The sequence below is a fragment of the Mauremys reevesii genome, linkage group 6 (assembly GCF_016161935.1).
Source record: "Mauremys reevesii isolate NIE-2019 linkage group 6, ASM1616193v1, whole genome shotgun sequence".
NCBI classification, from domain to species: domain Eukaryota; kingdom Metazoa; phylum Chordata; order Testudines; family Geoemydidae; genus Mauremys; species Mauremys reevesii.
In genome coordinates this window covers 21694929-21719527 of record NC_052628.1, presented here as the reverse complement: position 1 = coordinate 21719527, position 24599 = coordinate 21694929, and the positions used below count along the sequence as shown (strand labels likewise).

The window sequence follows — 24599 nt, the reverse complement described above, 5'->3', positions numbered from 1 at the left end:
TGGAGATTCCACAATCTCCCTAAGCAGTTTGTTCAAGTGCTTAACTGCCCTGACAGGAAGTTTTTCTTAATGTACAACCTAAATCTCCCTTGCTGCAATTAAAGCCCACTGCTTCTTGTACTATCTTCAGAGGTATCTGCGGGACTCCACTCGATATGCCCTTCCAGTTTGACTGTGACCCCTGATAACTCCTCCCTGGGAGCGGTTTTCCAATCAGTTGTAGTGGATCCATCTAGGCTGTATTTGCCTCGTTAGTTTGTGAGATGATCATGTGAGACAGTATCAAAAGCTTTTCTAAAGCCAAGATATCCCACATAGCAAGGGATAGTGTAGATCAGAGGTGGTCAAACAATGGCCTACGGGCCACATCTGGCCCGCGGGACTGTCCTCCCCTGCCCCTGAGCTCCTGGCCAGGGAAGCTAGTCCCTGGCTCCTTCTCCGCTGTCCCGCCTTCCCCGCAGCCTCACCTCGCCGCGCCGCCCGTGCTCTGGCCCGCTGCTCCTTCTAGGCAGCGCGGGCGGCATGGCTGGCTGCGGCGGGGCTGCAAGCTTCTGCTGCTCTGAGCAGCATGGTAAGGGGGTGGGGTATTGGATAAGGGGAAGGGAGTCCCCAGGGGCAGTCAGGGGACAGGGAGCAGGGGGCGGTTGGATGGGGTGGAGGTTCTGGGAGGGGGCAGTCAGGACAGGGGGGTTGAATAGGGGTGGGGTTCTGGGGGACGGTTGGAGTGGGGGTCCCAGGAGGGACTGGTCAGGGGTCAAGGAGCAGGTGGGGTTGGATGGGGCGGGAGATCTGAGGGGGGCAGTCTGGGGGCAGGAAGTGGGAGGGGGAGGATGGGGGCAGGGGCAAGGCTGTTTGGGGAGGCACAGCTTTCCTTACCCGACCCTCCATACAGTTTCACAACGCCGATGTGGCCCTCGGGCCAAAAAGTTTGCCCACCCCGGTCTAGATAATACTTAGTCCTGCCATGACTGCAGGGGACTGAACTAGATGTACGATTTTATGGTTCTGTTATCTTCAGGTGTTTGCAAAGTGATTGCTTGATTATTATTGCATGTGAGTGTATGGTGACAGGTGCAGTGGAGAGATTCAGGTGATTTTGCAAAATACTGGGGTTGATTTCAGTGACAGAGGTGGGGATTCTTCCTTCTTCCCTCTCACCCCCAGCTCCAAGCTTAACGTAATTGCCGAATGTGCCTTACCTTATTCTGCACCATTTGTTTTGTCCTGAGCCTTTGCTCAAACTGCAAATTGTGTGTAGCCTGAAACCTACATTGCCAACATCCAGGATGTTTAAGTCTCTTGTGTTGGCTGCTCCAGACCAGTAGTTTCAATCTCCTGCTTAGCTATGGTGTTATAGGGGAGTTGTTCTAGCCTGTATCTCCATGGCCACATTCTCCTGTAGGCAGGGTCTCATTAGTCATAGAAATCTCACCATGGGAGGACTCTAACTATAAAGACCATGCCTAGAAATTAGCCTTCAACCTGCCCGGAGACTGACAGATGGCTAGAGCATAGCTGGGCAGCGTGATGTAGAGCATTGTTCTCATTTATCCCGACAGCTGTGGGCAGTAGGGGACCAGGCTGTAGGTGTGATGGAAGCTCAGTGGCAGAGAAAGCCAGAGAAGAAATTTGTAGGGGGAGGGACACGAGGAAGTAGAGGAAGAGGTAGGGGAGCCAGGCCAGCAGGTTAGAAGGAAACTCAAGAGGGCAGATGATAGTCTTTACAGGGGTGGATAGAATAGAAAGTAGGGTGTTTATGCAAATGAGAATGCACAGTAAATGAATATGTAAATAATGGCATAGCCTCATTTGTGTACTCTTTCCAGCTTTCGGAAGCTGCAGAGGCAGCAGGCATGCTAAATTAACATGACAGCTCATCACATCATGGTGACTGAACGACAGCAATATAGATGCCGAGCAGAGAGGAAACACAGCTGCCTGCGTTCAAGTGTCCCTGGTCCTGTGTTCCCTGGCTCCCTGAGCTACAAATCAGGAACAGCCCTGTCATCCCTGAAAGAGCGAGCGGCATCCAGGCGTCCCTGTGTTGTTCTTTAGGGCTTTAAAATAATGAGATCTATGACTCTGTATGTCAGTGTAAGTGCCTTTTGTCATGAGAGTCAAGATTGTTTACTATATATGAGCAGGCGAGGAAATATTGCCTATAAATTAGAATGGTGTGAATTATAGCCGTCCTGGTTCAGTTCTAACTAGCACTGCTGTATTTTTAGGCATATGTTCTGAGAGCAGAGAGCTTTCAGGAAGAGCTGAAGTGATATTTTGGCCCTGTCCCAGTGACTTTTTTTGGCTTGATCCTTGCATCTCTTCTGGAATGAGTTATCCCCTCTTGGGTATATAAGCCAACCTAAATTGGATGCAGTAATTTTGTTAGGAGAATGGAGTTCTCTTGCTCTTTAGATGAGTCATTTAGATTATACAGAAGTGTGAGTTACAAATCATTTAGCATTAGAATAGAGCCCCGAGATTGCTGCTATGGTACCTTGCAATATCACTAAGAAATAGCTGGAATGTAAGTGTTAAATAAGTGTAAAAATTATGTATAGCATTATAGTGGTAGGAGCTATGACCGGTAGACTTAAGGTTGCGTAACAGTTTTCCGTTTCAAGCCTGTTATTAATCAATTACTATTTTCTGAAACTTTCAACTGTTGAGCAGAATTTTTACAGGCTTTGACCCTGCATAAATGGTGAAGTCTTTGGGGGAAATTTTCAGCAGAAGCAGTTCAGCTATTTTTGAGTATGAAATTGTCTGAGTGTTGAGAGGTGAAATTTGTCCAGGAAATAGCCTATACTGAGGAAAAGTTCCTTTGTTTTTCTAGTGGAAATTTGGGTTTTTATTTTTTCCCCATATCAGAAGCCTTCCAAAACTGTACTGAGCCTGCATTTTAGCTACTTCACCAATGTTTATAAAGTGTACAACTAAGAGAGGATTCACCTATGCATGTGAACACTTCAAAGATAATTGTGAAGTGACATACCTAGGAAAATATATTACTAGTGCACCTGTGTAACAACTTGTGGGGTGGGGGGAAGCATTGCGGTGGATCCTGTAGGGCTAACTGTACATTTTGTAAGGAGTGTACCAAATTTGCTGTGCACCTCTCAGCATGTGCAGGAGAGGGGCTCTCAAATAATATGATACATCTGATCATGCTATTGAAGACTATAAGCTTGATTGCACCTTGTATTGCCACCTATACCTATGCAGATGCCAACTGCGTGATCTTTTTCACCCACTGTGCACATGTGTAGATGACATCACAAGATGTTAGGCAGTGAATAATCAAACCCTCTGCATCCTAATGCATCTGCACAAGGCATCAGAGTTAAGATTGTGCATATAACCTTGCCAGACTTTTGAGTACTTAGCTGTGTAATCTTAACAGTCTATTAACCTAGCTTTTTGTATGGCACACTCATCAATATTCATTATATTGATATTAATAAAATAACATGGTTTCTATGTGGTTTCCCCTACAAAGCTGTCATTGACAATCAGTGGAAGTTTGGCGATCTGACTAAATGGAGAATAAGCAGTGGAGATCTGCCCTACAGCTTTACTGAGGGTGATAAAATGATCAGGGCCAAATCCTGTATTCCTGACTAAACTTCCTTCTCTCTGAGAATTTTGCATGAGTAAAGACTGCGGGATGGTGCTCTTAAAATATATATAGACGAATGGATGAATTTATCCAGGCATATCAAAAGGGATCCATTGAAATGTCTGTATAGACGCTGCTGAGTTTCCTGGCTCACATAAAACTAGTTTCATAGAATTCCAAGCTTTCAGGGAAAAAGAGAAGTTATAAGTGGAACATGTACAGTGGAATTTTCTACTCATTTCTAGTGGGAGCAGTTCCATCACCTTGGTTAGTTTCTTCAATATATTCCATTTTCTTATTTTTCAGATGACAGAAACAGATAAATCTCCAGATCCTGCTAATGTGGAAGTGGCGAAAGGGAACTGCCAAAGTCCGACGCTGGGAGGTGGCATATTGAAATATAGAAGTCGATCCCAAGGTAAAGCAGGCTTGGTAAAAGACATGAATAAAAGAGCTTATGCCTCTGCAGAATTCTTGTATATCACACAGAGTGGGCTAGGTGTGAAACCTAATTAAGCAGATCTAGGTTTTATTTCCATTGAACCTCAGAATAGTTTGGTTTGGATGGGGAATTTAAACTGCACAATGTTCGCATTCAGCAGAGCTTGCTGAGTTGAACCTTGTTGTTGGCAGAATAATGAAGCAAAATTCTGCATTACTGAACTTTATTTACCATTCCTTAAATTTAAATTTCCTGTGTATTTGGTTTGATTTATTTCATTAGACTTAGGTGGGGGCCTTTTCAAAACACCATCACTTTATCCCATTCATTAGGGCAAAAATTCATTAGGGCTTGTTTATTGTTACCTAAATCTCAAATAAAAAAGGTCATGCCTTCCAGCAGACTGACAATAAATAGTATGAAAATAGTACAACTCCCTTTTACATGAACGCCAAGTACTTGACTCACAGTAGTGACACGTCCTCATCACCACGGCTGTTTGGGATCACTCACTCCTCTGGTGAACAGGCTCTCCATTTATCCAAAGGGCTTGCATGTCCCCCCAAGAGTTTAGACAATCCATGATCGTGTCAATCGAAATGAATACTTATTTGTATTTAAAACAGTGTGTGTGTACAACCAGATCCTGCCACCATCACTCAGGTTGAGCCCTTTACCCTGTGAATTAGCTCATTGAAATTGGTAGGGTGGTAGCATAAGATACTACTCAAGCTCAGTAGGGTGGCAGTTTGCCCCGGCACCCTGTTTGGGAGTGGCATGGGGTGGAGTCGGCAGGAGAGGAAGCAAGGTTCAGTAGTTGGTGCTGTAGCCCGGGACTCTGGAGACCTAGCTTCAATTCCCTGCTCTGCCACAGACTTCTGGGAAAGTCAGTCTCTGTGCCTTGGTTTCCCATCCGTAAAGTAGGTATAACAGCACTGCTTTATCTCAGAGGGGTGTTATAAGGATAAAAGATTGAGGTGCACGGATACTACTGGTAATGGGGTCACATGAGTACCTGAGGGCTTGTTAATGTATTCCTGTTTGGAGAGGACGATGTTAATGTGTTCACGCCTGCAGACTCCACACCGCGAGTTACAGCACAGCACGTTGGTGAGCATTGTTATTTGGATCCCCATAGCCCAAACTCTAGGGGAGTGCAGATATTGCCTAAAGCGTCCGTTCTCAACTTGGGGTCCGGGGCGCCCTGGGGAGGCACGAGCAGGTTTCAGGGGGTCCGCCAAGCAGGGCCTGCATTAGACTCACTGGGGCCTAGGGCAGAAAGCCAAAGCCAGAGTCCCACCACAGTGGGGCTGAAGCCCACGCCCAAGCAACTTAGCTTCGCAGGACCCCCTGTGGCGTGAGGCCACGGGCAGTTGCCCTGCTTGATACCCCCTAGCGCTGGCCCCAGCTTTTATATACAGAAAAACAGTTGTATTGGCACAGGTGGGTCATGGAATTTCTATAGCATGTTGCAGGGAGAGAGGGGCTCAAAAAGAAAAACCTTTAGGCCAGAGGTTCTAAACCTATGTCTACACTTAGGGCAGCATACAGGGTACAGAGGCTGCACGCCCAGCTAGCAGAGTAGACGGTGACGCATGGCTCAGGCAGGTAGAGTAGAGCAGGGTGCCCCTCATGCCTGAACTCTAGGGTTATATAACAACAGTGTGAACACGGGAGACATTACTTGCAAGTGTAGACAGCCGTGTAGGTGTTATACCCTGCACAGCTGTCTACACTTGCAAGTAATGTCTCCTGCGTTCACACTGTTGTTGTTAGCAGTGTAGAGTCCTGCTGTCCCTGCTGGAGCTGTCCACTGCTATGTGTAGCTATATGCTGTAATAACAAGTGTGGATGCAACCTGCCTTTCACTGTGGAATGTAGCTACACATACCCTACACACTGCCGTAAGTGTGGACAAGGCCTTAGGTGGATCGAATGAATGGTTTCTTCAGGTGGTGATGGAGGCACATTGATGATGAGTGTGGAAAAACTGGGATACCCTTTGGCTAATTACAGGATGTCCTTCAAGGCAAATGATTCAATACCTTACACTCTACATTCTACTAACTCTACATTCACTTTTACTTCTCTCTTTTTTTTTTTTTTTTTTTTTTTAAGACAACTGGGACTGTTGCCAGAAGGGAAGGCAAATCATGTTTTTTGGCACCATGTTCCTTCTTCCATTCCTGAAAAATTACTTTCAGGATGATGAGACATTTCCAGACACGAATGCAGCTACAGTGTCAGCTCTGTAAGCTGTAAAGAAAGCTTGTGAGCGCTGCACACCAATGAGTGCCATCAGCAGAATTCTGGCTCACTCTCTGTGTTTACTATCGCTAATCGCAGAATCTAAGATTTTTTTGCATTGACCATAGATTTTCAAAGAAATTTTTGTCAGCATGAGATTGAGATGGGAATGCTCCTGCATCTTTTGAATTGTATGCAATGCACTTCACTAATAGATAACAATCAAAATTAACTCTTCCATGGGAAATTATTGCGCTATCCAACTGGATGCTGCGCTGTAGTATTGTTTGATTTATGATTTGCATAAGTCAACCATCACATGACTTGTCAGAATTGAAAGGTGCTGCTGTTTGGCTAATAAATGGCATTCCTGGGTTGTCCCTCAGGGGCTGGATCCCGTTTAGAATCGGTGGGAGAAAATGATGAACTGACCGTGGAGAATGGTGAATCAAATTACGAAATAGCAGTGAAATATTCCCGGGGAGGGAGAAAACATTCTCTTCCCCAGCAGCTTGAATCCTCAGGAACTAGGCAGGTGAGTGGCTATACTATTTACTCTGCCTAATAATGATTTACAGCCAAATTCCCAGGTCCTTACTCAGTCTAAGGTTTTTCCTCAAGCTGCTAGAAATGATTATAAAAAACTGGGGCTGCACAGGTGCATCATGGGGAATTTACCTCAGGCGTCAGCACCTACCACTTGAGCTAAAGGAGGAGTCCTTTAGCTGTGAGGAAGTAGAAGGCTGTTACAGTTGCTGAGGGAGAGATAAGTACTATGCCAGTGTAATGCATTAATATGCTGTAGTTAAAGAGGTATAACTATTTAAACAAACAGTGTGTTTCTTTGTTTCAGTTGATGATGGTATAGTTGTTACTTCAGAAGATCACGACTTCTGTAGATCATGAATCTACACAGTATCTCAGTTTACCAAAAAAAATATTTTAACTGTTACAGTATAAAAGCTGTTAAATAGATATAACATGAAATTCTGGCCATAGTGAAGTCGATGGCATTAAGACCAGGATTTCATCACCAGGTGTATATTTTAGTATACAATAGCCATTTTAATTTTTGTTTAGTCCATGACTATGTCAGAACTTTTCCCATGAAGCACATTGGTGCCTGTGTCAATCACTCAGAATGAATTAAATTTAATTTCTGATGTTCGTTAGGAATACCATATTGTGAAGAAATCTACCCGCTCACTGAGTGCAGCTCAGGTGGAATCTCCATGGAGACTGGCCCAGCCATCCATTATTTCCAACATTGTCCTGATGAAAGGACAAGGCAAGGTGAGGATTTTCACACAGCATCACAAAGGCCTGATCTTCTGGGATGCTAAGCACTCCCAACTCCCACTGACCCTCAGCGCCTGTGAAAATCAAGCTCTGAATGTTTGTTAAAGTAAATCTGTCATGTGCTTATTTCATTGTACATGATGATCAATAATAATAATAAACACTTAAGAGCCAAATTTTCAAACCCGAATGTCTGAATGAGGCAGAAACTATATCTTCCTATGTCTGTGTGCAGTATCTATCGTGTTGTGGCCCAAATCCTGATTGAGATCTCTGGTCACTACTGAAACATAAATATTAAATAAGAATGAGTGTATAGTTACAGATATGCATGCGAGTATGCAAAACAGGTATTCATTCAGCTAAGTACCTGTTTGCATTCACAATAGCCCACTTTGCACAAGAAAATCTGTCTGTGTTTATACTGTATCTCCCTAGACCATTGTGATAGCAGAGGTAAGTTAGCCAATCACCACCCTTACTCTGAATGCCTAAAAATTATAGAAAGTTAAGAGTCAGAACCAAGACTAGAATCCAGGTTGATTATTTCTCCAGGCATTTCACTAGGCCACAATGCCTCCCATGATCTCTGTGTGCAATATCATGTTTGCGTGTACACTAGGTGCTAATATATTTTACAGGGATGCCCAACATGCTATAACTCTAAAATAACTTCTTCTCATATTTATGATACTAGTGTAACAACCAGAGTAGTATTTTTCATGGCCATATTTTTCATGAAGTAATAATTCTGAAGGGGTTTGTTTCTCTCAGTGGCTGTAATTCCCATTGATAGTAATAGGATCAAACCATCTACATCATAGGATGCAATTCCCACTGTCTCTCGTAGATGAAAGGATGCCAACAAAGTAATAGGAGTTACGTGCATTTACAGAGAGAGGAATAGACTCTGGGGGAATGTTTATGTACATGTCTTTAAATATGGAATTCTTCATTTACTTAAGTAAACAAAAGTTCACACACACTCACGTTCTGCTAACATTACAGCACTGACCTTATGTCATCTTTTTACATTTCTCTCTTTCCTGAGGAAATGCAATATCTGCGATAGCAGAATAAATTGCCGTTAATCCTGGATATGGGTCTCTTGGGTGGGAATTCCACGATCCATCAATTTAAGAGGCTGCTGTTATAGTTGGAGAAGTAGAAATGAATAACATAAAACCACAGAACCATGATAACATAAAATAAACTTTTTCTGTATTTTAGGATGACTATGACTACTTTCAGGCTGAGTGATACTGTTGGAGTGAGAGTAGATCAGGAGAGGAGAGCAGAGAATAAAATCACAGCATAATTCACCATCAGCTAATTAGATTTTTATGTTTCTTTCCTCTTGGACTATCAAACAGCCTTTTTGAGATAAGTGATAACACAGTTAGGTGCCATCAATATATCACTTCTTTCTGTCTCTGTAGGGTCTTGGATTCAGCATTGTGGGAGGCCAGGATTCTGCTCGGGGACGCATGGGGATTTTTGTGAAGACTATATTCCCAAATGGAGCAGCTGCTGCTGATGGAAGACTTAAAGAAGGTACTAGAAGCTAAAATCCAGTGCTGTTGCACAGGGGTGATTCATAAACTTGTGTGTTTTTTAAAAAAAATATTTAAAAAGCCTTAAATTGCTGAGAATGTAAAAATTAGAAAGAAGCAGACTGTAAATCTGTTTGTGGTCTTCTGTGGTTGTGTTGATTTTATGTCCAGGGGGTTTTGTGTGGATTTGCGCAGGTGGTGAACGAAGGGGGTGTGCAGCGGTAAAAGGCTATGTATTTTGGGGATTAGTGAGTATGCTCGTTATGCTGTTGTGTGAGTGGTTGTGCTGGAAGAATTCTGTGAATTTGTCTGGGTGGCAGTTGGGTGCTTGGGTGTTGCAGTTGGCCAATTAGATTTAATCCATCATCTGCGAAATCTCCCTCAGGCAGCCAACTAAATTATTGCATGAAAATTAGCTGTAGAGTAAGGATGATTGATTGATTGAATTATCTCTGATATCACAGTGGTCTAGGACTCTTGGCATGGCATAGAGACATGCCTTACTGTAGCTGTACACCTCATGGTGTAATTTGTAAAACCAAAATGTCTGAGAACTTGAAAATTGGACAATAACATGCAGCAAAACCCAGTGATGACTCAGCTTGGTGATATTCTAACAAAAGTAGCTCTCAGCCATGCTTGTAGCTCCTTCCACTGCTTCACACTGACTCAACAGACAGTTTAGGCCTCAGAATGACACACAGAGTCACATTCCTGGAATCTTATTATATAGATAGTGGGGAGAATCCAATTCTATGTAAAAGGCCACAGAGACAAATTAGTTCAACACAGCTGAAAAACTATAGCTGCTCGCCTTACTTGTGCGTCTGGAAACCAATGGAAGGGTATCAGAATGTGAATTCATCTTATCAATCTGTTCAACAGAAAGTTGGTCAGACCACTCAGCCTATTTGGGTTTTTGCTGTGCTTTAAGAGAACAAAATAACAGAAGGACTAATACACCAGGAAGACTTTCCATGCCTGATTTCTTTTCTTCTCTGTGAACCCTGTTCAACAGAGGCCAGAAGCTCTGCTTGCTTAGCTGGGGAAGTGTATTGCAAAGGGGTGTCCATATGGGGTGTATCAGAAAGGTAGGGTACAGAGAAATGTACTTCAGAGGGTCTATTTTGGGATCTTGTTGTTGTTTAGTATTTTTGAGCACCCACCGTGTACAGGACACCTTCATACAACATCTGAGAACGCAGTCCCTGCCCTGCTGAGCTTACTGTGTAGAGTTCACATGACATGATGAGAATGGTCACAGGGTTGGAAGGAGGAGAGGAAGGACAAGAAAGACAATAGGATCATGCCACTAGTTAGTAAAGCATGGACTTGGCCTGATTTATTACCGCCTTTCCTGCCTTTCAGGTTGGCTGTATAGATTCACGTCGATTAGCCATGGCATTGTGTGTGCTCACATACTAGACTGATTGGTAAAGGTACCAAATGACCGTGTGTATAGAATGTCAGTTTACATAGCACTGCAAGTGCCGTCTCTTCTGCAGGAAGGCACTCCTATGTAATCTTTGTGCACTGGCCCTGAGAAGCCAATAGTTACCAGTTAGCCCATAAATCTAACAGTCCTCCACTCGTCAATCACAGGCTGGTCAGAGCTTGGTTATTCAGTTCTGCATTGGATTAGGGAAAGGTGGAGGGAAGACTCGGCAGATGATAGGGCACTGTCTAATTGTGCACAGATGTAGGTGTGTGTAAGACTGGAGAAGAGAGATCTGGATCCTGCTCTCTCTTCCTCCCTAGAAAGAAGCAGCTCAACACAGCTGGTTGTAAGTATTGTGACCCAAAGCCTTGTAGTACTGAGCAAGCAGACATAGCTCTGGGACTTGTTTGGGGTGAAGGTGTCATTGAGCGTTTAAAACCTAAAACGAAAAAAAATTAAAACGGCGTAAAAACCGCCACTACACAACACCATCCACACTAGGAGGCACCATATATCGATTTTAACTGCTTCTTAACTTACGAGAGGAGTAATGCTAGCATCGGAGGAGTAATGCTAGCATCGATTATGCTGATCGACGATGGTGTGCGTGCTATGGGGGCTATCTATTGGCCTCCATCCAATCTGGACTGCAATCTGAGACTGGCTGCTGACAACTGCCTAGACAGGAAGGAAACAGGACTTTTGAATATTTCTTGTTTGCCCAGCGTGGAGCTCCGATCAGGTGGTGGCAGCGCAGTTAAAAAAAAAGTTAAAAAAAAAGCAAAGAAAAAAAAAATAATGCGGATCATGCCGCATGCAGGCAAATGTGTTCGCAGTATCAGCAGGCGTAGCAAAAGAAATTCTCAAAAAAAAAAAACAAAAATTCAAAACAGATTTTCAAAAAAAAGCTCAGCCTGACGCGCAAACTCAGCGCTCATGAGCCCAAGAATCTCATGCATGTGGATGGAGAGACTGGAGGAATCCCACTCTCCTTCAGAGGACTCAAGCTCTCCACAGTCCTGCAGTCTTCTCCGAACTCAAACACTTCTAGCTGTCAAACCCATGGCATTCAGGGGCAAACAAAGCACCCTTACCCCCTACCCACCACCGGAAAAAACCCACCAAACACCCAGAAGTTTTAACAAACTCTTCTATCTTTGACTGAATTTGATAGACCACTTTGATGCTGCAGATCAACGATGCTGCAGCCCTCCTGCCCACCGCGCTTGGCTGGGTGTGCCATGGGGTGCTAATGGTGCTCATCTCATCTGGTATCATCCTCCAGCAAAGTGCAAGGGCAAAAAACAAGGATGACACCATGATCTGTGCAAAATGAGGGTGGATCAAGGGTGTTTTCATGGTAGTGATGGTGCAATATGGCTTATGGTAGATGATTTCATATATGGGAAAATCAGCTGAGCTGATCATCATCAGCCCCTGTAGTGAAAAGAAAAAGAAAGTGCCAAGAAGCAGCAAAGTGCCCCCTCTCCTCCTCTCTCCACACTCTCTTACTGTCTCCACTCTCCTGTCCTGCCTCTCTGGCTGTCATGTCAGGCTGGAGGCCACTATAATCTCATCTCCTTATTCCTATATTCTTTATATTCTTCTATTCTTTCATGGGGGCACACAATGGGTACAGGGGAAGGAAGTAGGAAGAAGGGGAGGAGGAACAGGGGGGGACAGGTGAGGAGCACCCAGGAAGAAATAGCATGAGCAATATCATTAATGCAATTCACAACTCAGAGCAGCTGTGCTCTCTCTCTCTCTCTCTCAGTCTCTCTCAGTCTAGTACACTTGCCCTAGGACTAGAGGAGGAGGACTGACTATTCTAGGACTCTACCATATTCTATATGGCAGACAGATTCTATTTTTTAGATAGATAAGGAGGGGAGGGAACTCAGGAGTCATTCCCAATTTATTTTTATTAGCTTTAGCAGCCAGCAGCCACTTTAACAGCAGCAAAGCAACCACAGCAACAGCAAGTGGTACCACAATTATCTTATTATTATTTTATGTATATGGTATATGGTATGGTATATGATAACCATCCTGCTCATCTGCAAAATGCAAAAAAAAAAATGCTGCTGCTGCTGGCTGGCTCGCTCTGCTGTCCATCTAGTGACCTACACGACAGTCACAAGGCACAACAGGCTGGCCATGATTGCCCCATGCATGCATCTGCCAGGGCAGCAATCCAGAAAAAAAAAATGATGAAATGCTTGCGTGTGCTTTCAGCGGAAGGGAGAGGTGACTGATTTTTACACAGAACCACCAACGCGAACAATGAATTTTCTCAAGAAAAAAAAAGGGGCGGGGGAGGAGGGGAGGGGGAGGGACTATGGGATAGGGGGATAACTACGACCACAGTGCAATGCTCTGTCAGAAATCACGCTAGCCTCGTCGGACCGGACGACACCACTGATTTAATGTGTTTAGTGTGGCCACGCACACTCCATTTTATAAAATCTGTTTTACAAAAGCGGTTTATGCAAATTCGGAATAGTCCCGTAGTGTAGACGTACCCTGACTCTCAGCCACCTCTTTGTGTTCAGCTCGCTTTTCTCTCTGAATACTCTGTGTATTAAATAGAATGCCGTTCGTGTTCTGTGTGTGGGCCCTAAGGCCAGCTTTCTCTGTATGGCCATGTGGGTACCATAACATTATGCTCCACTCTGATTTCCAAACTCCTGGGATGTCCTAGTATGGGAACAATGTGAAGAACAATGTGGGCCCCAGTTAGACTCCACAGCGGGAGCTTCCACTCCAAACATTCTGACTCCGGTTAAAATCCAGAATGTTTTCAATTGGTCTGTTATAATAAAAATTGAAGGTGAAGAATCACAGTCAAAGAATATTCTGTGCTCCACTACTTCAACACTATATTAACTACAAAGGCATTACAGCAAATGGAAATAAATAGAAAACAATTAAAAGCTTTTTGTAGCGTAATAAATCAGGAACTGTGTGGTAGCCCATTGCTTTGCTAATGTCAAGGAGCAGTCCTGTATCTGTATACTATACTCTATCCAGTGTAAATGCTGACTTGATTTTTGCATCTGATTGCCAGGGGATGAAATTCTAGAAGTTAATGGAGAATCTTTACAAGGGCTGACCCATCAGGAGGCCATTCAGACGTTTAAGGTAACAGAATTATAGACACAGTAAGAGAGAGAGAGAGACTGTATTTCTCATTGCTTAGTACAGTTTAACGCCATGGTTTTATCTTCCGCTCCCACAATTGATTGTACACATGATTCACTGGATGATGCATTATTGTGCGTCAGGTGACTATATAGTCTAATAAGTTCTCTTCCTTTTTTAGCAACTCAAGAAAGGTGTAGTGACCCTCACAGTGCGCACGAGACTGCGCAGCCCGAGCCTCACCCCATGTCCAACTCCCATTTTAATGAGTAGATCAAGCTCCCCAAGCTCCAGTGCAAGTGGAGGAACCCCTGCACCTGGCTCTGAAGATGGAGACACTTCCTCCTCGTGTCGCAAAGGCCCAGGACCAAAGGACAGGATCATCATGGACGTGACGCTCAACAAAGGTTAAAGAAAGTTTATTACAGCTCAGCTGGTTAAACTAACTTGGAAAACGGGTGTTATCCATCTGAATGTGTTTTCCAGTGAATTCCCAACACACAGGCTAATACTCTTATCCTAATACATGTTCCCACACTAATCTCATCCAGAGGCTCTCATCTTGTTCAGTCTGCAAACTGCAAAATGACTGAAAAATCATCCTGTGACCCATCATATCCAAGAGTTTTTTGAAAAGTTTCCACCTTTTTGATCTGCAACCAACAAAATAAGGTTGAGGGTCTTACGAGGAGGAGGTCCTTGTGCTACTGGGGTAGGAAGGTTGTGGGATGGGTCAGGTGCTGCTGGGGTGGGGGGCTAATCTGTCTGTCGGAGGTTTCTCTGTAGTTACTGTTCCCATAGACTCTAAATGTTCATGTTCTTCTCATAAACCTCCACAAAGCTATCACTTAAGCCGTGCAGCACACTCAGAATTGTCAATTAACTGAACTCCAGAAAACATTCTCCTTCCTCGACTGATTTTCTTCAGGCCCTTCCTGTGCCAGACCTTGGTGGCAGGTACTTAAATCAAATAGCAGAATTTAACCAAATGGTAATGGAAGTGAGAAACATGGTTTAAGTAACTTTCTTGCTTAAATTTCCTAAAGTTCCTCTAGACACACCGATTATATTTTATTATGCACACTACGGTGTTACATCTGTAGACAGAGCAGATGCCGCATTATGTTCCTGATGCTAGAGGTATTTTACAGAGAGATACTGTAAAGCAATGTGTGGCTGAAATGTGGTTATGGAGGTGAGTAGGATTGGTCGTGGGTGAGGTTGAAGTTGGTCCTCTCACTCGTGGACCTCCTAAAAGAGGTTAAAGATAAATATTTTCACTTCTAATTGCAGTGTGGTTTTGGCACACCCCAAAGACCAGCTCTGAAACAATGCACTATTCCTGGTTATCAGTGTGATTGGAACATAAACATTCCTGTGTCCTGTGTGATTACAATCAAAAGGGACTAAACAGTTTTTCCTCTTTCTTTGTTTGTTTTTTGCAGAGCCAGGGGTTGGGTTAGGCATTGGTGCCTGTTGTCTCACGCTGGAAAATAGCTCTCCAGGGATATACATTCACAGCTTGGCTCCAGGATCGGTGGCTAAAATGGATGGTAGATTAAGGTGAGTTATGAACTGAAAGCAAAAAAATGCTGGTGCACTTTTACAGCATAATGTTGAAATCTGCCTGAAGACTCATTTTCAGCAATGAGGCCAGTACTTTAAAAAAATCCATTGCAGCTGGGGTTTTTTGATGAGTGACTTAGATGATCGCAGCAAAATTAATAAGAATATGTAAGTTAAAAAATTACAAAGGGGTATTTAAAAATACCTGAAAACATTTCAAAGCCTTCATTGATATGATATGGACAGTTGCATAGTCCTGAGGACGGCTGTTTTAGAGATTCCAAGAGGCAACGCAACCTAATGATATATGTCCAGCCTGGAACCAACAGGAAATGAAACTTAATGTCAAGTGTCAGAGCCAAAATGAATCAGCAGGAGATTTCCGCAGCTCTGTTAGAGTTTAGTCGCCTGAAACTTTCTTGAAAAGAGCTGTGGGAATTTTCTGCAGCAGATTGCGTCTCTGGTTGCAGCACCGGATTAAGTGACCGGAAATTATTTTATATTCCACTCCAGGTTTTCTTATTTGGTTTAAGAGCTGGTGAGTGAAACTACAGCAAGGTCCTTCCAGCTGCTATGTTCCTGCCTAGCTGATTCAGCTTGGGTGGAGTGCCCATGCATGGGTACCTATGCGCACTTGTATGCTGTGAAGACTGGCTCTGTGCCAGCCCCATGTAGGTCAATGCAGAAGGCTACAATGGAGATGGGCCAAGGCTGAGGCCACAAGACTCTCAGTGACATTAATTGTGCGGCCCAATATAGAGGTGTGCAGCAGTCCTGCTCAGCCCCCCAGGTCAGGGAGAGGAGGGAAATTTCACCACCTCAGTCTCTCTGCACTCTATTTGCATAGAACCTAAATACTCTTTTTATGTGGGTGTAGTGGATTTCACCTATTATGAGGACCTGGAACTAGCAACTTGATTCTGGGATAAGAGGGAAAATTAATGTATTGGTTGTAACCCTGCCAAAAATGCTCAAATTATTACCAGAAAAGTAATGAATTTTTTCCAGGAGACAATATTTTTAATATTCGCTTGCTTACCTTTAAACCCATTTTGAAAATTTCTCCAGTCTTAGCTGTGTCTGTGTATAACAGCTGCATCATTTATTAGGGTAAGCGGTTGACTATATCCGTTCACGCTTCCCAGTTTTCTAGTTCACTCTTTGATATGTTTCTTTGTGAGACATCTTGTCTCATCAGCAGTTTTTGATTCCATATGGTAAAGCTGTGAAGGTGGTTTTGATTTTGGTTTCACAAAACCTCATTAGTCAGATTCTGGCTTTGCAAAACAAGAGAGGGTTTGGATTCAGATCCTACTTATCTGTACGTCTGTGTGTATAAATGGTTCCAGATTTAGCCCATTTCTAATTGTTATATGGTTGCCTCTTTGTAAATAAAGACTTATGTCTTCGGGTTACTAGGTAAACCAAACCTAGTTATGTCTCTCTAAACATACAAACTGTCAAAGCAGTGATAAAATTGCACAACGCACACACCTTTCACTTTTTTAACCTAAAAAAGGGTGTGGACTATTGAAATACTACTACGGGACATCAACTGCCATTTGAATTTGCTTCTGGCAGTTAGACTTTTGGTGAAAACTACATTTCAGTTAATCATCACAATTGATTCAAATTAAAAGGGAAGTTAATTAAAGTCAGTAGATTGTATGAAAATCCCTGTTAAAGATGATGTTTTTAATCATGGAAAATGCAGTGGTAATATCTCTAGATGATTCTCCTTGCTTTGAATGGTTCCAGATGTCGATACTGCAAGAGCTGTCAACAGTGAAGGAACTGAAATGAACAATTTACAGTCTTGTCACAGAAGAGGTGTTTGATCAAACTGGGTTCTGTTACCCCAATTTCAAGTGAAAATGAGGTGCCTCTCACCCCATTTCTCTTTAGTTCAAATCTGAAACAGTTTCATAAACTCATAGTACGTCATGAGCGCCAAACAAACCCTGTTAAAAAGATGCTGTGTGTTTAAGTAATTCCGGATGGTGGTAAAGAATAACCTGTCTGCATAGAACGTTTGGCTTCTGTGCTCAGAAAACGATACCTACAACTGAAGCCAAACATTCACTTTCACTCTTGTCTGGTGCAGTCAATTTTATACACTGATGAAATACACTGTGTTGCACTGACAGTAAGTGCAGAAAGGAGCATTGGATCCTGCTGGTGGTTGCAGTGAAGTCAAAGTGGTATCATCATGCACATCAATGGGAGCAAGAGCTGGACTGTCTTTTGCAAATCAAATCGCTTCCAGATATGTGTCTTTGAAAAGTTTGGCCACTAGTCAACAGCCCAAATGTTTTATATGAGACAGATGTGCTAACTGGCTGTATTTGTCTTTCTAGCCGGGGTGACCAGATTCTGGAGGCAGATTCAGTGAGTCTGCGCCATGCAGCACTAAGCGAAGCTTATGCCATTCTGAGTGAGTGTGGTCCGGGTCCAGTCAGCCTTATCATTAGTCGTCATCCCAACCCCAAGGTGAGGAGAAGACAGCTTCATATAGCTGCACGTTGCTTTCCTTTGTTCTTGCAATCTGGGTCTGAATGTTTGAGATGTGGTGAATGGAGAACACTTGTATTTTCTCTCCAGGTAATTTCATGGACTGTGTTACACAGGAGGTCAGTCCAGATGATTATGATGGTCCCTTCTTATCTATGAATGCATAGTTATGTTGGACCTTTCTTGTTGCATTGGCACTACCCACCAGTTGTAGCTTTAACTGGGAAGACTTATTTTTCTGTGAGATATTTCAGTTGTCATCCTTGCTGATTTGTTTGCAGTTGGACTAAGTGACAAACCTATGAATTTGAAGCTGACAAAATAAATACTGTACATATCACCTTCATTGTTACAGTCGCTTTGGGTGGAATTGAATTTGAACAGTAGCTGCCAGGGATAAATATTAGCAGATTGAGTCAATAAACTATAATAAAATAATGGATACGGCATCTTTTTGAAATGTTAACCTGTCCAAACATCGAAGTTTTCCTGTAGAAAAAATTAATCTGTGATGTCTTGCTTCTGCAGAATCTATGCCAGGGGAATTTTAAAATGTCTGCATTTATAAAGTCTATAATTATTTTCAAGCAAATTTACTTCTTTTATCGGTGATGAAAGATAAGAGACTCCTTCATCCAAGCAGTGTGGAATAATAACTTGTTTCATTTTACCATCCAAAGAATTTCATGGGCATATAAAACCTTGTAGGCTGTACAGGAATGTAGTTGGGAAAATATTTGTTTTAGGGAGATCAGAAAAGCTTTGACTTTTGAATTCCTAAATACAAATGGAAACCTGTTTATAAGGCACAAGTGCTCTGAATTCTAATTTCCCCTATTGACCAGAATGATTTGGCATTCCTGTCCTGGAGGTAACAATATGTAGCTTGAGAAAAACTTGTAATGTAGGTTCCACGGGTGGGATTTATTTTCTGGCAATTCAGATGTACAGATGATAGGCTCTAGTGGGCCTCCATACAAGGCTATTGAGTGATCACTGCCAGGGCTTCTGATAACTGAAGGAGAGGCAGTTCATCTATCGGGTAGAGCAGCAGTTCTCAAATTGAGGTCTTGAGACTCCAGGGGGCCCTTAGAGATTGCATGGGGGGTTCTCAAAATGCCAACAATCACACCAATGATAGATAGACTTTGCAGTAAGAAGCAGGCACATCCGTCTCACTGAATCTGTAAGTACTCAGAAGCTCTTTTCCTTAAAGCATTACTAACAGTAGATGTTTATGTGAAGTACACATATATACCTTTGTCCATCAGTTTTTCAGCTGGGGGTCCGTGATTAACACTGCATTTGAAAAGGGGTCCGCTGACAAAAAAATATTTGAGAACCTCTGGGGTAGAGCAAGGGACAGGGAGCCAGAATTGGGCCAAAATCTAATACCAGCAGAACTTCAGAACAAATCTATGTATTGTGTTGGACAGTGTTGTAGTTCATTGATTGCAGTGTCATAAGGCACATTGTAACCATGAGACTGTGGGCACCGTGAAACAATTATCCAGGAGTGCAAATCTCCTCCCTGCCATATCCTCATTCATCTCAATTGAGTGTTGACTCAAGAGCATAATGCTCGCCCTTCAACTGTTCATTGGTTGCTGATCACTTCAGAAACTGGGGTTGGAATGATTCCTACATGGTGGTGGGGATTTGGAAATACAGTGCGAAGAGGGCATATATGTAGCCGTGAATTTATTCCCCAGACCACAAATGCTAATTAATAATTGCATTTGTCCCTCTTCACAGAATAAGTTTGACACTCCTGATATAGACAGAGCTGAAAAAAGAGATCTTGCTGGAGTTGGTATTTTGTTTTTTCTTCTCGTTGCACAAAAAAGGCATCCTACATAATATAAGGAAGGCCATACTGGGGTCAGACCAATGGTCCATCCATCCAGCCCAGTGTCCTATCTTCCGACAGTGGGCAATGCCAGGTGCTTCAGAGGGAATGAACAGAACAATCAATAATTGAGTGATCCATCTCATTGTCCATTCCCAGCTTCTGGCAAAATATTGGACCTTCCTGGACCTTATATATACCATAAACACTATGATGAGACAGTAGCACAGAACTCTCAGCTTGGTGCGGGGCGGGGTTATGGCATCTTCACACCACCTTTGTACCCTCTAAATCCTGGTTGTTCCACGATCTGCAGTATAATTTAGACCACTATTTAAGTTACAGCATCCTGTCCCTGGCTGCCTATGGGCACAGCGCTGCCCAGAATCTCCCCAATCCTGCGGCCTCACCTAGTCCCCCTCACACGCCTCATGCTGGGCTTGCCTTTGGATGTCTTCCTCAGCTCCCACCCCATGAAATCCTCCCCTGGTGGATCCGGGGCTTTTAAGGCCTCTTTATACCACTTGAGACCTTTTACAGAAAATGGCAGGAATGTGGGTGAGGCTTTTGGTTAATATTCCTCAGCTGCAATGCCATCCCACGGTCTGAAAACAAATATATTTTTGTTAAGGTTCATGTTTCATACATCTTTATATTTAATCCCCCACTTCATCACACAAAAGCGCTGCAGAAAGTTTTGTTACTGAATATACAAGCTTCAGTATTTTTATGTATTTCCAAGAGAAATACCACAAAGGTTTTCTTTCTTCTGTTATTCTTAGTGGATGTTTAAACTGCTGAGTTTGCTTAGGGATAATTCAGATCCTCTTAGTTCAAAGAGGTTCAGCTTTCTGACCTGTCTTTGTGCCGAGTTATAATTCATGTAAAGTTGAGTGAATTGAAATCACATTGGGCATATCTGAAAACAGAAACCTGGGATGTTATGTATTCCTGCTCCCCAGCAGCTCCAGTTCTAACACTATATATAATGTTTTCTAGAAATTTCTGAGGGTGGGTGTGTTAGAATAATCCAGATATTTCAAATGCAACATGTCACTGCAATGTATTTTTATGTGTGGAAAGTATTACAGTTACCAATTACCGATTTTATTTATTTATTTACTTGGTAAAGGGGGGAATTAAAACTAAAGTCAGCTAGTATTTCAGAAAGTCTGGCTTTTTTGTATTTTTTAATTTAACATGTCTTTTACTGATGGAATATTTTAGACAAATGGCTGAAAATATATTTTCATACACATTTCTCTAGAACATCAAGGTAGTGACCTACTTAGATTAAATGCATGGCACGATAATGCGTTTGCTTTATTTATGCAAGCCTGATGCAACTTTTATATTTAACATTTGTGCATTTAATGTGACACTTTGACATCTTTCACTTTGTAATAGGCTGGCCATGTTTTCCGCGTACCCCTTCTAAAGAGACCAGCTCAGGGGCTCAGAGGAAGTCTGATTCAGAGCTAGGACCAGAACTTGGGAGCTCTTGGTTCACATTCCTTTGCTCAGACCTCTAAAACAACAGTAAATCTTGACTGAATATTTGTGATGATCAGTGCTCAGACTTATCTTAGCTTCTTATGTTCTACAGCAAACTCACATCATCTCTTTTCTACTAAAATTAGGTTTCTGAACAGGAGATGGATGAAGCAATAGCATGCACCACTCATCGAGAGAGCAACGATGCCTATTCCCCTCATGTCATAGGTAGCAACACATTTTTTTTCTATGTCGTGTCAGATCTGTCCATTATTTTTCATACATGGCAACATTTACTGGGGTGCTTTTGGGATCTTTGCAATCATAAATATTTGAAACTCCTATTGAGAAATGTTCCACTCTTTCCACAGTACTATGTTAATTAAAAAATGTTATGTATTTCAGTCATAGCTGCTACGTAGCTCACATCCTTAGCCGTATGTTGGTTTTAAATATCTCTGAGGCACCAATCACCATAACGTCAGAGTGTGAGGAGGTTACTACTCCATCCTGATCTAATGATCAGGACAGAGCATTGCATTCTGGGACTGGGAGGCTGCACAGGACACACCTCCCTGTTCAAGAAAAGAGTAGCTACAGTCTAGTTCATTTTTAACAAATTAGATATGGCCATTAGGCTGCTGGCAAATTTTCAATGTGGCTTCTCAGTTGGGATGTCCCATCTGTGTTTGAACATGACATTAGCCATTTCTAAAATCCTACAGATGAAAGTGAACCTGTAGGAAAACGTATGAACTCTAATCACATTATTCCTTAATAGGAGACAAAGAGAATATTCCCCTTTTTGCTTCAAATTAGAGGAATGACCAACTACCTGGTTTTCAGACAAAAATGTTAGTGGTTTGTTTGTTTTTTAAATCAAGCTTATTTACACCAAAATGGTTTTCTGTGAACAGAGATGCAGCCATTTTAGAGCAGACCTTTTCCAGTGACCTCCACCATCCCTTTCCTAGTGTATGGCTGGAAGCAGGAGGGATGCTATCTTTTGTGATAAATTTAGATTCACGTTCCTAACTTTTGTAAGCTAAGTAACTAAGTAGCAGCTTATCTGGGGGATGGAGAGATACATTAGAGACTTGTTAAATAAAATAAAACTTGTTTTTAAAGGGACTCAGAGAATATGGTGATGAGCACTGTATAAATAACAAGACAGACCAATGCTCTGCTTGCTTGTGTACATAGTCTATAGCTTTAATTTTTGGTCTCTAATTGAATCATGTTTAACAGGGATTCTGCAAAAAAGTCCATCCCCTAGTGTGAAGGCCAAACAAGGAGAGGCCTCATCACCCCTGAGCTGGACAATGAAACGATTCCTGGAGCCAGCAAGTCGGGTAAACAAACTAAAATACAACACAAAGAGATGACTTTTTAGGATAAGCTTTTACTAATGAATCGGATTGCTCAGAACAAAAGATCTATGCTTCTTCCATGTCACACCCGTGTCATACTAAGGGGTTCCATTAGTTAAGCTATATTGCTGGGACACAGGGACTGTCAGCAATAGAAAACCCTCCTTTAGGTCTGCTCTGCAGGCAGCTTCTAGAAGCGACCTGTAGTGGGGCTGGCCTGGAAGGCTGTCCCCCGAATAGGACCACAATCACTTATCAGAACCCCACTTGTGGTTTAATTTCAGTCTTGTAAAAAGTGAGCTCTGCTCAATGGTGTATTCATATGGGCACCGAGATGGTGAGTAGGGTGTGGTCCTTGGAACATGGAATCTGCTCATACATAATCGAGTAATTGGCTTCTGTATGTTGTAATAGTGGTGGAATTTTTTTTTTTCTGGAAAGGCCAAGTAGGAAATGCAGTCAGTCCCAGGGAGGGAGTACAAGTATCTGTAGTCTCTCAATAAGGGAGGAACTTAAAGGGAATTGTAAAGGTAAATGGTTTAACCCCTGATTGTTGTGCTGTATACCCCCTCTACAAACCGAGGGTGTCTGAAAATCATGTCCCTGTTGGTGCTGAAATATGCTTTCAGGTGCCTAACGTCAGCCATGTACGTTTGAAAATGTTGGCCTTAAGCTCACTGTGGCTCAGTGCCCCTGTTTGTAGAACTGGGATATTAAGATTTACTGTAGTTACCAATGCGTTATGAGGCTGAAGTTAGTGATGTTTAGATAGTACCCACACAGGATGCTATTAACATAACTGACCACCTATCACCAGTTTTATTTACTTATTTTCCTTTCAGCAGGGATCTGTCAGTTCTGAAACGGAGCTTTCCCAGTTCTTCTCACAAGATGGGCCAAGTCAGGGGTCGTTTTCTGACACACACGTAACGGGCTCCAGTGAGGAAGAGCAGCTCCGTCAGAAAAGTGGAAGCAGCTCTTTGGATGACAGCTCCCTTCCTCCCAGCAATCTAAGTAAGCCACGGAAATTGAAAGAAATGGCAAGATATATGTGGGGTGGTCATTGCATGCGTTGTGTCAGGAATGCCATGTTTTGGGTAGGAATGCCAGCTAGTACCGTGCTAGCCAACAGCTTGTAATGTGATACTTCAGAAAATGAAAGGAGGAGTCTAAATACAATGTGGACAGTGTGTGACTGTATTGCAACTTTGACTAGTTGACTAGAGAATGAATTTATATTATTGGTTTGGCTGACCAAATCTAAGTTATCATTGCAAGTTAATCAAACCGCTAGTGATTCTCTGATTGATTACGTTTAAATCAGACCAGTCTTAAATATCCCAGAGACATGAAACTTTGTCTTTACACCAGAATATATGGTGCTGCCATAAAATATTTTGCACGTTTGTGAGATCTTTCTCCTCTCTCTGGTCTACCTGGAACACTCGTGTTTCTCTTCCATACTGAGTCTCCATCTCAATTCAAGAATCGCATAGGCATGGGAGAGCAGATATATTTCTATGCTTCTCAGATAGTCTCTGCCCTTGTCAGTATTTGTCTCTGAAATTTCATTATTTAACTCAACAAATCAATGTTGGATATGGTTTGTGTGAAAGACACTACACAAAATAAGCTTGTATTATATTCTGTCCATATGAATATATATATATATATATATATATATATATAGTTTTTTTAATAAGAAGGGTATGACTAGGAAGTCTTAGCTCACCCAGCTTTTAGAATGAAACAGATTGTGTGCTTGTGTTTTGGCTGAGTGTCTTTCTCTCTCTCACTGTGAATCGATTAGGTCAGTTCTTTGCATAGATTGAAGCAGAATTACAAGGATTTTCCACTATTTGAATTTAAAAAATAAATGTGTGTGCGCTCCTTTCTCTTCTTGTGGGCACAGTCCTGGTTCAGAAGCAGGCTGAGAATAAAACCAGATGTGTAATGAATAGGAAGCATCCATAAATCACAAGACCATCTTTCATTTCTGGTGCTTTTTTACGGTAGGTATAGAGTGGAGGACATGGAAAAACAGCTCAGCCTTTCTACACAGACACAGCG

General features: G+C 42.5%; 1 protein-coding gene across 8 annotated transcripts in view; it reads left to right on the top strand.

Moving 5' to 3' along the window:
• PDZD2 (PDZ domain containing 2) overlaps window positions 1–24599 on the top strand; it is a 192568-nt gene that overhangs the window by 136663 nt on the left and 31306 nt on the right. For 7 of the 8 annotated variants that reach the window (XM_039544185.1, XM_039544181.1, XM_039544188.1 and 4 more), the window contains 11 exons: window positions 3926–4037; window positions 6695–6843; window positions 7482–7601; window positions 9047–9161; window positions 13666–13739; window positions 13921–14146; window positions 15185–15302; window positions 17663–17795; window positions 21306–21387; window positions 22408–22511; window positions 23372–23543. In XM_039544185.1, the coding sequence (XP_039400119.1) occupies window positions 3926–4037; window positions 6695–6843; window positions 7482–7601; window positions 9047–9161; window positions 13666–13739; window positions 13921–14146; window positions 15185–15302; window positions 17663–17795; window positions 21306–21387; window positions 22408–22511; window positions 23372–23543 (1405 nt within the window). The remainder of the gene's footprint in view (window positions 1–3925; window positions 4038–6694; window positions 6844–7481; window positions 7602–9046; window positions 9162–13665; window positions 13740–13920; window positions 14147–15184; window positions 15303–17662; window positions 17796–21305; window positions 21388–22407; window positions 22512–23371; window positions 23544–24599) is intronic. The other variant, XM_039544183.1, reaches the window with a different exon arrangement.